Genomic DNA, 14,136 nt, shown 5'->3' with positions numbered 1-14,136 from the left:
GTGGAGGAAGCTGGAGTACCAGAGAGAACCCAGCAGGAACAGGGAGAACATGGAGACTCACCCAGAAAGACCCCGTGCTGCAGCCGGGGCTCCACCCACAACCTTCTTGCTGGGGGGCCACAGGGAGGACCACTGCTCCACCCACAACCTTCTTGCTGGGGGCCACAGGGAGGACCACTGCTCCACCCACAACCTTCTTGCTGGGGGGCCACAGGGAGGACCACTGCTCCACCGGGCCACCAAAACCAACATTTTAGTCCCTCTACTTTCTTTCCAACAGTAACTTTGTGTTCATCAAATATTCTCAAGATGACATTTTTATCGGCCAAATGTTCAACGTACAAACATGAACAACAGAGGAGACACTCGTGTTTTTGACGAGTTTTCTACTGCATGACTTTGATCCGTAGATTAAATCATTTCAGACTGAGTTGTAATAGAAAACGCATTTCATGAATAGCAAGTAACATCTCTTGATATTCATTCCCTTCAGTAAAATGATTCTGGGGGTGAGGAACGGGACAGTGTGTGTGGGTGGGGGGGGGGGGGGAGAGAGAGATGGTAGAACTCGTCACTCAGGTGCCATCGCTGCTCCTGGGTGGTTATCAACACTTGTATTACTTCAAGATTTGTCTTGTGATTGAGAATGGAAAAAGAAATCCAGCCAGGCTGCACACTTGTATTTTATTCATTCAGCTAAAATCAGTCCCTGAAGAAACATTTGGATGAAAACTGGTGTTTATTTTCACCAAAATGCATCTACAATTTTTTAAGCCCCAAATCATTTTTGTTGGATGAAATTAAAAACAAATTTCAGATTTGAGGAAACACTCGCTTGCATCTACTTTCCTCATTTTAAAGGAACCTGCAAACTTTTAGTCAAAGTCTGCGATTGTCCATCAGAGACAGACAAGAGTGCAGAGACCCTCCACTAGGAACTGAAACCAAGGCTAGCTAGCTTAGCACAGTGACTGGTTGTGGGTAGGAAGTGTTTGCATCAGCTAGCTTAGGTCCGGGCTAATTAGCTTAGCATAATGGCTGATAGTAGGAGGGAAGTGTTAGCATCAGCTAGCTCAGGTCCAGGCTAGTTAGCTTAGCCCAATGGCTGGTAGTGGGTGGGAAGTGTTAGCATCAGCTAGCTCAGGTCCAGGTTAGTTAGCTTCGCCCAATGGCTGGTAGTGGGTGGGAAGTGTTAGCATCAGCTAGCTCAGGTCCAGGATGCTGGTGTGTCCAGCAGGAATCCTCCTCCTCCTCCTCCTCTTCTAGTCCTCAACAAACCTTTGGTTCTGTTGACCCAAGTTCCAGTGGAGCTTTGGAGGTGCTGCGTCAAATCACTGCTCCCAGTCAGGAAAGTAGTTCCGGCTACGTGTCTGATTCTACCACTACAACGTCTCCTCATGTTAAACTGGTATTCATCACCAAGGTGACACACAACCCTCCTGATATTAATGCAGGTAGAGAGGGAGCTACGCTAACACTTCCCACCCACTACCAGTCACTGTGCTAAGCTAACTATCAAACTCGTGGGCATGTCCCTTTAAAATTATTTCATATAAGATTAAGCTAAATTCTAGGATTTATGAGACGATGTGTTCAGAATGGCAGCAGTGTGGAAGAGTGTTCATACAACAACAGCAGCTCATGGCCATCTGACACTGCAGAGTTTCATGTTCAGCTGATCACATCGTCATCGTAATGCTCTGCTCGGAAGTGTCTTTATGACAGATGCCAATTTGCCCACAATTCCAGATTGAGCTGCTTTTCAGGATCTCTACCTGACTTGCTGCTCCTCACACCAGCCCAAACTATGACCACAACAAACATGGAAGCAGGAAGGCATTTCACCTCAGCAGAGCACGATACCAGCAAAGAAGAGAGGATTCCTGCCAGCAACTTAATTGGAAACCCAGACGAGGGAACGATGAGGCAACACAAATGAGGCGGCATTCTGAACTGGAATATTTAGTCAGTCAGAGGACGAGTAGACGGAGCATGTACATCAATCTGTCAGTCATCGAGAGGCGCCTGGCTGCATTCAGCCAAGATGCTGCCAAGCATTCATGCCCGCGCGCACACACACACACACACACACACACACTTGTAGGGATGTTGTAGCAGTTTGCACAGCTCAGGGACTCTCTAATAGTAATTAATGAGAGCCACCAGAGCGTGCGATTCCCAATTAACCCCTCAGCCTGACGCTGTGAAAGCCTGCAGGAGGAAAACAGTCGAATGAGAGAGGAGTTTCATTATTCAAGCGCCGTTTTCCTGCTACTGATCCATATGTTGTAAACTAGCAGCAAAAGCTGATGTTTTCTCCGGCTCCTGCTGCCACCGTGCTGACTGGTGGGGGAATGGGGATTAATTGGCTTGATCATGAAGCTCATTAGGAAAATGTAAGAAAATCAAGGTGAGCTGAGAGACAGAAAGACTGCTGAGCTGAGCAGGAGCAGATTTAATCAGGAAGGATTTGAAATCCGACCACGGCTGCAGGTGGATGGGCAACTGCTTCCCACGCATTCAGAGAATCTGCATGCAGTCCATGAACCTCCCCTCCTGTGAGACGGTTCATCATGTCCACCCCCTGACCTGCCATTCATCGACAGACCCACCGAGAGACTCGTGATAGGCCAGATTCTCCATCCAGACAGTTGATCGTCAGGCCACAGTTAGTGAAGTGATGGCAGGTGAGCTCAGGTGAGTTCTGGTGGAGGTTCAGAGAGAACAGGAATCGCTTCCAGAACCTCAGCTGGGAAGAAGGACAAATCAGCCAGGCTCCCTGGGCCTCAGCTAGCAATCGCGCAGCAGGGGGTGAGGTCATTTTGTAGTCCATCAGGAAGTGATCATTTCAGGGATGAGGTAATTTGTAGTCCAACAGGAAGCAAGAACGTGAGTGATGAGGTATTTTTGTAGTCCAACAGGATTTTCACGTCAGGGATGAGGTACATTTTTCATTGTAGTAAACGCCTTTAAGACAAATAATAAAACAAATAAAGTAAACTGGACAATGGAGATGTAAGATTAGATTTTTCTGCCCAACATGAAACTGTAGCAGCAGCATTGATCTCCCAGGGTGGCTGGAGAGATGGGGGGGGCGATGAAATGATGGAGACGGTGTTCTCTTGGCTGTTTATCATCATCTCTCATGTTGATGTGCCGCCTGCACCTCGCCTGCTTTTATACGTGATTCTCTGCGGGCGAGCTGGAATGATGCGCCTGGCGGAGTCCTGCTGGATTTATTCATCTGTCAGCCACAAGCCTGTTTTTCAGCTCATAAAAAAGATTAATTTGAATGGCTGAGTCAAGGCCTTGTGGCGGACCGGCTGCTGGGTGAAGGGGAGTGGTAATCAGCACGAGGTGAACGGTCCTGATAGTTAAAGCCTCAATCGTCTCTACAGAGAAGGCAGGAGTCCTGCTGTTGAGGAGAGGAATTCATGGAAACCTGACCTCACACATCATCGCGCTGTTGCTTCCTGCTGGTGATAAAAGACACACTGAGAGGGGACGTGTGCAATAACGACATCATAATCCAACTTTGTGTTCACACAACAGAGGAGACCGATCCTGAGGACGGCCGTATTCGATATGTCCACTTGTCCTGCTGATGAAAGCCAGAAATGCCGACGGAGTGCATATCAGATCGTGAACACCGAGCCTTGAGTACGATCCTGATCACTTTCTGTTCTCATTCGCCCCAAAAACCGACCCAAAGAGACGGGCTGTTTGGCCGTAGCCTGTATTTATCATCAGCGCATTTCAAAGACGCGGAACCTCGGCTCCAGTTCTGTGTTCCAAGAAGGCCCCCCCTCGTATCCTTGCGCACTAAATCGACTGATTTCTCCTCGCAGGCCGCTTGTTGGGCTGCAGATGGAGCCGTGCCTTCACAGAATGGTCCAGACGCGGTGGCTGAGCTCAGGGTGTTTTTGAGGTGGTTGAACAGGTTGCTGGTCGCTGAGCTGCACGCCACTTCCTGCTTGCATATCTTCATTCGGCTTCATCACTGGCACTTCCTTCAATTTTCATCGACAGCCCAAAACCCAAAGTTCCTCCAAACGGAACTTTGGAGATTCCCCGGAGTTCCAATCCTTCTCTCCTTTGTTGTTGTGCTGTCGCCTGGCTCATCATTAACATTCACCGCCATTTCCAACGTGTAACCTGACTGACGGCTGTCACTCATCCGGCCTACTGTCGCGTGAGGCAGATATGTCACATGACTTGAGTTTTCCCATGGATGGAGGTTAAGAGTGTGACTTTTATATCCTTGTCCTGTGGCCGACATTTGGTCCTGCTTAAACAGAACCCCAAAAAAAGGGGTTTTACACAATAATATTCACATTTAAGATTTCAATATTCAGATGGCATTTTTATGACTGTGATTCAAATACAAATTTGATTATCAAATATGAATAAACAGCCCTAATGTCCATATATTCCCTGGCCCCAGATGTGAGCATGCTAGCTAAACAAGCACATCCACATCATAATGACTTCCTGTTTACTGTGTCATGGCTTCTTGAACGCAGGTTAGTGTTTGTGTCTTTGGTGCGAGAAGCATCACACAACAATCATACTGAAACGTTTAATTAAACTGATCAGGTTATCATGTCGCCCGTCTGCTGCCTCCTGGTTGCTTGTCTATTCATGTTCATGAGATCCAGGGCCTCTCGGGCTCAGAGGATCTCGATGCCGACAAAGGCCGAGGACTCCGCAGCCAAAGCCTCCAACTTAGATAAAACTATCACATTTCTGCTCCAAGAGCGAGTGATCAATCTCTCTCTCTCTCGCTCTCTCCATCCATCTGTTATCTTCTCCCATTTGCTCAGGGTCGATTTGGCCCCATCCATCCTCAAACCCCCCGACAAAGGCCCCGCCTCCTCCCAGTGCCTCATGGTCAGAGTTGTCTCCAGCTCACCGGAGGTCAGCTCAGGGAATGAGATGCTGTTATGAAGATAGTGGAAAAATGGCACCCAGGAATGAAATATTGATGGAAAGAAAGGCTTTGCCTGCTTCCCTCGCCCTCGGGCGTGGAGAGTGAGTCACGCACTTGATGGGCAATGAAGAGGAAAAGCCAAAACAAACAGATAATCTGCAGGGGAGAAGACAGACGGCGAGCAGCGGCGGAATGCCACAATCCTGCCCATCCTCTCCCTCGGAGGTATCGTTACCCCCCCACCCCCAGCAAACCATAATCAGATTCACTTGCACTTTACTTGATGTGGTTTACTTCCAGCTGAGGCCTTCCAGGCTTAACATACCATCGCCTCCTGGCACTCAGGAATCAATATCATGTAAATACGGCGTCTGAGTTTGGCTGCGTTCGTGAGCCTCAATCACAGACGCCTCCCCGCTTGGAGACATGCCATTAATGTCAAGGAAGACGGAAGCGTGTATCATCTACATGCATGTTTACCGTCACTGTCAACTCTACCTCCCCGAGACACTCATGAAGCCGTCCCAGCGCCATGCACGCCATCACACATAAAGCAGTCCCTGCAATTCACACCAATCCAAGCAAAGTCCACCAAAACTGCAATGACTTCTGCACAAAATACTGATGCAAATCCGACCGAAGTCGTAACCAATATCAGCACTGATGATCGCTTCAGGAGAGCAGCTGGACCCTGCATGAAGGCGGAGATTTACTCCTACAGGTGAACAGAACCCTGGTGGACGTCTCCATAACAACAAGCCCTACGTTTAACCTGGAAACACCAACCATCGTTGACTGGTGACTTTCTGCTTTCTAGATTTATTAAAGTCCCAGTAAAAACGAGCCCCAGGCTGGATTTGCTCCGTCGTCCCAGCATGACTGCTGCTCACCGCCATCGTTCAGGTGAAACGACTGAGGACGGCACATCCAACAGGTCCAATTGTTCGGTTTGATCATGTGACCTTCTTCATTAAAGCAACAGCTTAAAACTGTTTGCTAGATCTTTGCAGGCTGCATCACAGTCCAGGAGAAATCCAGCACAGTGATGACAAAAAGCAGAGACATGCTGAGGGGGGGCTCACTCACCATTGATCCAGCTGGCCTCCGGGTCGTGGACCTGGAACTCGGGCTTAAAGAGATCCTCCACAGTCAGTTTCGTGTCACTTCCAGCTTGATTGTCAGCTGAAAACAGGAGCCACACATCAGCACGTTAACCCCAGCATCAGCTGACCCAGCGGCATCAGCTGACCCAGCGGCATCAGCTGACCCAGCGGCATCAGCTGACCCAGCGGCATCAGCTGACCCAGCGACGTCGCTGCAGCGATCCCGATGTTTTCTTTACACTCAGGACGCTGAGCGGTTGTCAGCCTGCATTAAACATGGCGGGTGAGGGTTTAGGGAATGTGGACTTAAAGCGGTCATTAATGCATAGAGCTGAGCTAAATGCTTGGTTCCAGGACGAGAGTCCAGCCACGCCTCCTGCAGCAGCTGCAGCTACCGTGAGCAGCGGCCATCGCCAGGAACATACATGTACATACAACAAACATGACCAAGAAAGACACGCTCATGTTCTCTTCTCTCGGCCTCAAGCTGCTCCGGCGTCTTGGCGTTTTATTGATGAGACAGTCAGCAGCCAGAAGGTGGCGATGGCGTGCTCCTCCAGGCAGGACAGCTGCTGGCTCTGAGTCATTTTGAATGTCAGCCATATTGGCTTCCTTGATAACTCCACACAGCATGTTTGTTTAGGGAGGCAATGAAAGCCTAACCAAGCATGGAATCCACTAGGGGAGCGCTTGGCTGGCCAATTGTGATGATTTTACATCTGAGTCACTCTGGGTGTCCTTCAGAAGTTGGTAAGCAGGTATACGGGGCCGAGGCTGGGCCAGAGAATACGGATTAGCTGACTGGAACCAGTAACTGCGGCCGCTGATAAGAGCTTGGAACTCAGCAGCTCTCATGTAACACTGAGCACCGGCGTCATTCTGCTATTATAATCCCAGATATTCTCTATGTAGAGGCCACTTGTATAGAACACATCTCATCCTGTTTCTGGTTTGTGGCATGTTGTGCTACTTGGGGGTAAAACTCAGACAGTGAACCAAAGCGTGAACTAAAGATGCTAACCTGCTCTGATGTCACAGACCTGCTGGGACAGACAGGTGAGTAGAAGCAAGGCTGAGGCTTACCTGGCGTGAGGAGGATGACCGACATGGTGATGAGGGAGCAGACCACCAGGATGACCAGCAGAGCGATGGCGATCCCCTTCCAGTTCCTCTGAGGAGGACTGACCCCACCGAGGTCCTGCAGAGAGAACAGGACGGAACCTTTCAAGCTGCTGGTTCAGTTTGAGAAGGAACACAAAGGTCGTGACTTTGACTGAGAAGGAAACCCAAACGAGCTTCAGTGTTTCTGCCATTGTAAGACTTTCCCGCCCGTCTCAGCAGCCGCACATATCAGTGGGACGGGCTGAAGGCGAACCCTTGCAGATCATGAGTCTGATGGTCACAGGCAGCCTGTCAACGGCAGCACCTCAGTGTCTCAGGATTTGGGGTTTTCTTGTCCTGTATCATGATTTGAGTCTCGCATTATCTAATGGGTTCGGGTTCTGCGACGTGGTTAATCGCTGCAGAAACCACGGTGAACTTCCAGAAACGGTGGGCCAGGAGTCTGATAAGAACTGCTGATTACTGGGCTCATCTTTCCTTTGAGGCACCGTTATGGAGGCCCCTTGTTCTCTGGGGGACCAGGACCTCAGGGCCTCCTGCTGATCACCTGCCTGCACCGGACCAGAATACACGGCAGCAAATTGTATTCGAGGGCTCCATCGGCTGCAGAGCGGCTGGGTTTGAGAGGCCGTCCAGTGTGATACGATCAACTCTGAAACTGCTATCGGGAGAATTTGTGAAGCCTTCGCTGTGAGTGAGAGTATTAGAAGGTCTCAAACTGCATCTCCAAACACATCTGCTGCCGCTGATAAGGCGAATTCAGCCTCTGTCCCAGAAATATCTTCTCTCTGCAGCCTCTCTGGCCACAATCGCCCATAAATCCCTGCAGGAGGAATGCATCCCACGACTAACCCTCGACAGGCAGGAGGGGAGGAGCAAAACTAACAAAGTCGAGCTGAGTTCGGCTTTTAAAGGGAAGCTGGAGTTGAGCTTTGTACCCACCAGTCTGTCCTCTTCACACAGACGCAGGATCTTATCCTAATAGAAAAGTTATCAGCTATCAGGCCTCATTTCAATAATGGCACAAAAGGCTGACGTGTCCTTGAAGCAGCTCCAAATGACTGGCGCGCCTCCATCCATGAGATTCCTTCTCCGTCCCATTAGTGCTTCCTATCTCACATCTAGTCGGCCACTTCTGAGTAATCACCCTAGTTTATTAACTCCATTACCAGGAATAATTGACCCACGAAGAGAATCTCGAGCTGCTCCGTCTGCGTCTCTCCGTCAGGGTCCTGATCGAGGCTCAGCCTGACACAGCAGCCCAGTTTCACCAGCATTGGAGCCTCGTCACTGAGGAGACTGGGACAGCTGGAACAGAACAACCTCCCAGTACGTCACCAGTACACATCCGACCCCAGCCAGGGCGTCCAGAGCCGCCATGTTCTTCCTCTCCCAGCGTGTCATTGATCACGAGAATGTGTTCATTCAGTCTACGGAGGTGCAGCTCGCCGCTACAGAGCTATAAATAAACCCCTGACAGAGCTGGAGGAATGGAGGCTGGTTCCTGCACATCTCCATCCAACAACCTCATTCCTACCAGGATGCACGCAGTCGTCCAGGTCACACTAATCCAAGGAGCAGTGGGGACGATGGCGCGTTCTCGGAGAAGGAAACGCTCCCGTGAGACTCAGCATGCGTTCATTTAACAGCCATTAACATTTGGCCCCATGTGATTCAACACTCCAGCAACCACGAGCACTCGTGGTCATGTGGTCTCAATGACCTTGATAACAAGGCTGAAGACTTCCAGCCAGCTAGGATTTGAAAGTCACCTTGATGAGAGGTCAAACGTCCTCAGTTCTCCTCCATCGCCAACATGGAGCGTGTAGATAATTCCAGATATGATATTATCTGGCGTACGTGTATAATATCGTTCCTGGGGAGCTTCCACAGACCGTCATGGCGGAGCCTGGTGTTGAAACCCTGGCAGCAGCTACGGAGCAGATGAATGAGTGCTTCTGTGTTCCAAAGTCACTGGCAGATTTACGAACCTGAATGGATTAAAAACGTGGTGGAGCAGCTGAAACACACCTGCCAGGTGACCTGCTGGAGACACAAGAGCTGCCCCACACTGGCTGTGCTCGAGTGGGAAATGTTTACACAGAAACACAAAGAGAAAAGCAAGGATGAGGTCACAGCAGAGAAGAGTGACGCCGCCTGGAGGACAGAGCCGGAGCAGCGAGGGCCTCGGGTCAATACTCCAGCCAGAACGTCATATCTCTAGATCGCATTACAGGACCATGTGAGCAGATACTCTGTTCAGATTAACCTCCAATCAGGAACCTGTGATTGTCAGAGGGGAAATCAGACCCTGAATCCACTGGATCCTCCTGGCTGAGAACCGAAGCAGAGCAACTGCTGCATTCACACCTCATGAAATGTTGGATTTGCACAGGAAACGGGTCCAGAGGGTCCTCCTACTGGGGTGTTACAGCAGAAGTAGGACGTCAGTCCTTTAAGGAACCAGCTGAACCCACTGGGACCAGGAGGTCAAAGGTCAGATTAGCTGCCTGCAGTAAGAAATCAACTCTAAATAGTTTTATTATAACTGTTAAACACATTTCAGGCCACAGACACGTCAAGTTGAAATCACCAAGAATCCTCCAGAGGCTCTCCAGCACGCGAAGCACTTTTCTCATTTATGGACCAGATGTGCTTCACTGCAGCACAACCGCTGAGCGATGTGGGCGTGACCCCTCCCGGGGGCTTGGACTGAGCCGCAGCAGCTGATCAAATCACACAAGTCTTCCTCAGTTTGTTCTGTTGATTCATTTTCACTTAATTTTCCTGCACTGACACATCGGAGGAGAGAAATGCCGTTGAAGACCTTTAGTTTGGTCTGTTCTTCACCTGCAGCTGGTTGGAACCTGACAGTTCTCAACCTGGTGAACCAGGACCAGGTCTCAGCGAACGAGACGCCTGGTTCTTCTGTGGTCAGATCGACTATTCGAGGCGATCAAACAACAGGAAGCAAGAATCCGCTTGTTGGACCAGGAATCCTGACTCTTTTTTACAGCCAACAACATCAACCTTGTGAGGCAGCCTGCTCCATCTCGTTAGGCTCCTGGTTTTGTGTGTGCGTGTGTGTGTGAGTGAGTGAGTGTGTGTGCGTGTGTGTATGTGAGTGTGTGTGCGTGTGTGTGAGAGAGAGAGAGATGCAGTGAGCGGTCCTCCAGTTAGTAACCATCAGTTATATCAGAACCAGAGATGATTCAGTGCTGATTTGACTGGCTGCAGCTCATTGATCTGATTGGTGGAAGTTCCTGGGACAGACAGTTGGAACTGTTTGGTGATTGGATGATCATCTGCCAGGTTTACACTAAAAGGATCCTAACTGAGCTTCTACCAGCATGGAGCTTCTCTAGGAATCATCCAAAGTCCTTCTCTGACATCAATATGTGTGTGTGTGGGGGGGGGGGGGGGTCACATTCGTGGCTCAGACTCAAGTCTTGATGGCTATTTGAAGTGGAGGACTGGCGCTTCTTCCATCCAGACACAATGTTTGCAACCTTCTTTGATGTAAAAGGACTTTGGATTGAATTCTCTCTCTCTCTCTCTCTCTCTCTGGAGCAAATTCCATCCCACTCGATCAATACGATCAATTATTCATCAGGCTGAGGAGGAAGCAGATAGCAGGGCACGTTTGGGAAGCATGGAGGTGACTGATGAGGGTGCAGCGACACGCCAGGACCTAACAGACTCCAGGGCTGCCGTCGGACCAGGATCCACTGGGAGCAGACAGAGCGACTCAGCAACTGGAGCTGTGCTTCACCCCCACGACCCCCCAGCTGACCGAGGTCCAAACATGACAACCCTCCACAGAAGAACCAAGGGGGGGTTTCAGAAGCTGCACCAGCAACTGTGGAGAAGGCGTCCTGAGAGTGGCCAGCCAGCAGCAGTAGAAGCGACCACGGCGGGCTTTGGATGATGACGATGATGACGATGATGATGATGATGGTGATGATGACGATGATGATGATGATGGTGATGATGATGATGATGCGTTTTTATTCTCTCCTTCACGCTCGTCCATACTTGTCATGGAACTCTAGCTTTTGATTGCTTTCGGGGTGATTTTTTCTTTTCTTCTCTATTTCTGTCCTCGTTATGCTTCCTGTTTTTGTTCCTGATCTGACGGAGTTTGGATCTTTGCTCTTGACGTGAGGAGAACGTGTTCCGAGCTGCGGGGCTTCTCTCCCCCTCCCTGCACTCTCCTTTTATCTGCTAAACAAATAAACTCAACAAGTACATCATGAAGTACCAGAGGACGACATGCAACAAAATACTGTGATATATTTTTTTACAATATGGCATCGTATTGCAGTATTTTACCAGAAAATCCTGCGATGACGCAACCCTGTTACAGCAGCTTTGAGTGCAACAGTGTCCAACTTTGCAAACGTCATTCGAACGAGCTGGAAATGGAGTGATCAGCGCGGCGTGATGTCAGACGCCCTGGTGGAACCCAGCAGGTGGATTTTCAGCTCAATTTTGAAATGTTTGGATCCACGACAGACGTCACAACAAGACGTTCTCACCGTATGACGTGATAAGATACGAAAACGCTGCAGCACGAGCCGTTCAGGACCACCTGAGTCACGAGCGTCCGGCCGTGACAGCTGAGCGGTGGTCAGGGGCCAGAATGCCGGGGGGTGAAATGAGCACTGAAGCTCATTGACTATATTTACATTTCTAGTTGCAGCTGCTTGTCAGCCATTGTGAGGTAATTCCATGGTCCAGAGGGAAACTCCCCAGTAATCATGTGATCAAGACATCGTCAGTGATCACATGATCTGCCTGACAGCAGAGAGGAAGCAGAGCTGATTCCTGCTTGTATTCTGTTCTAAAACCCTGAGCAATTGAGGAGCTGCAGCCGTGTGGAATGGTTCCCCGAGAGGTTCACCCTCACCCTCACCCTCACCCTCACCAATAGCCTCACCCTCACCAATAGCCTCACCCTCACCCTCACCAATAGCCTCACCCTCACCTCACCCTTGAGGATGTTTACAATTGATGTCAACATGTAAAATAACAGAATGAACAGCTCCTCGACTGCAGGCGCTGATCATCAGCATCTCACGTCATCAGTGGAGGAATTATGAAAGGGTTACAGGACGAAGTGCTCCCTCTGTTAACGACAAGTAATAAATGATTTCTTTACTTGCTGAATAAAGGAATCCATTCAAGTTGTACTCAGAAGTACATGGACTCATGAATGCAGTTCTAAACATGCTTGTGACAAATGTTTACATACATATCTGCTTATGAGAATATATAACGTTCATATCTCTGCATCTGGCAAGGCTGCACTTGAAGGAACACGTCATCTTTTTAGAAAAGTCTCTTATTGGCAGTGCTTCATTTGTAAATCCTAAGGTGCCAGAACGCTAAGTACATATGACGGCTCAGGGGTGAGAGAGGGGCTCAGGTCCCGGAACGGAGACAGAAAACAACATCCAGATGCCCACTTGCCATGATGTGGGACTCACAAGCCTCCATTTCAAATCATATCCATGGTATCAACGTTATGACGATAATTCACAGTTATTAGCCTCCTCTGAGCAGCACAGGTGAGTGCCCACATCACCACAGGTGGACTCAGAGTCTACAGTCAGCAGTTCGTTCCTCAACAGGTCCAACTTGGAAAACAAACAAAAAAGAGCTCACAATAAATCACACAAATCCTCCATTATTATTATTACGGTATTTAAAGAGTGGCACGGCGGCCGATTATTAGACGGTCTGCTCACCATTCAGTTGTCCAAGACACCCCACATCACGTTAGACCCGGCTTGGCTAGCTGGAGGTGAACCTGGCTCGCTGTGGCGGCGCTAGCCTCCTGCTGCAGCCGATTTTGCTCGTCAACATGACGGCTGCAGCTGCCCTCGTCGCCGCTTGTGGAGGCTTTTCTGCCTCGTTTTAAGCGTCATGCGACTCTTCCTTCTTTTTGAAAAAACAGCAAATTTAACTGTCTTTTCGACATGTTGGCGTTGAAACAAGAACTGTTTATTTCCTCCCTGCTTGCTCCTCAAAGGCGGCGAATTTCGAAAGGTTATTTGTTTGTCAGGGGCGTGGTTTGTTGGCGTCAGCGCATCAACAGGTCTCCGACTCTTTCAAATGACATTGAATCTTAATAAACAACATGAAATTCTAAGGATTTGGTCTGTGAATTTATCTTTGCACATTATTGTTGTATTTTAAACATTTTTAAAACGTTTTCATATTTTCTTTTAATGCAAGAGGTACCGGATCTGCCCAAATAATTACAGAGGTACCGGATCTGCCCAAATAAGTACCGGAACACAGGGAGGCCAAAATTCAGAGGTGCCGGATCTTGTTCCAGAGGATTCGGCTCAAATTAACCCCTGCTTATTGTGCAGCATTTTCTTGCCCGTGGGCTTAGCCCAATAGCTGGTAGTGGGTAGGATGTGTTAGCATCAGCTAGCTCAGGTCCAGGCTAGTTAGCTTAGCCCAATAGCTGGAAGTGTGTGGGAAGTGTTAGCATCAGCTAGCTCAGGTCCAGGCTAGTTAGCTTAGCCCAATGACTGGTAGTGGGAGGGAAGTGTTAGCATCAGCTAGCTCAGATCCAGGCTAGTTAGCTTAGCCCAATGGCTGGTAGTGGGTGGAAGTGTTAGCATCAGCTAGCTCAGGTCCAGGTTACTTAGCTTAGCTCAATGGCTGGAAGTGGCTGGGAAGTGTTAGCATCAGCAAGCTCAGGTCCAGGCTAGTTAGCTTAGCCCAATGACTGGTAGTGGGAGGGAAGTGTTAGCATCAGCTAGCTCAGGTCCAGGCTAGTTAGCTTAGCCCAATAGCTGGAAGTGTGTGGGAAGTGTTAGCATCAGCTAGCTCAGGTCCAGGCTAGTTAGCTTAGCCCAATAGCTGGAAGTGGGTGGGAAGTGTTAGCATCAGCTAGCTCAGGTCCAGGCTAGTTAGCTTAGCCCAATGACTGGTAGTGGGAGGGAAGTGTTAGCATCAGCTAGC

At 49.4% G+C, this 14,136-nt stretch overlaps 1 protein-coding gene across 5 annotated transcripts in view; it reads right to left on the bottom strand.

The window, feature by feature from the left end:
• Positions 1-14,136, bottom strand: part of dpp10 (dipeptidyl-peptidase 10 (non-functional)) — a 105,580-nt gene that overhangs the window by 38,715 nt on the left and 52,729 nt on the right. For 4 of the 5 annotated variants that reach the window (XM_086219493.1, XM_086219491.1, XM_086219494.1 and 1 more), the window contains exons 2-3: positions 7,117-7,231; positions 6,017-6,112 (exon numbers count right to left, since the gene is read on the bottom strand). In XM_086219493.1, the coding sequence (XP_086075619.1) occupies positions 6,017-6,112; positions 7,117-7,231 (211 nt within the window). Of the gene's footprint in view, positions 1-6,016; positions 6,113-7,116; positions 7,232-8,324; positions 8,727-14,136 lie in introns of those variants that run through there. The other variant, XM_086219490.1, reaches the window with a different exon arrangement.

Source organism: Aulostomus chinensis, chromosome 12 (assembly GCF_037954235.1).
Source record: "Aulostomus chinensis isolate RoL2024-O1b breed Wild chromosome 12, RoL_Achi_v1.0, whole genome shotgun sequence".
In the NCBI taxonomy this organism is placed as follows: domain Eukaryota; kingdom Metazoa; phylum Chordata; class Actinopteri; order Syngnathiformes; family Aulostomidae; genus Aulostomus; species Aulostomus chinensis.
Note: the sequence above shows the minus strand (reverse complement) of the source record. Positions and strands in the feature narration are given on the sequence as shown.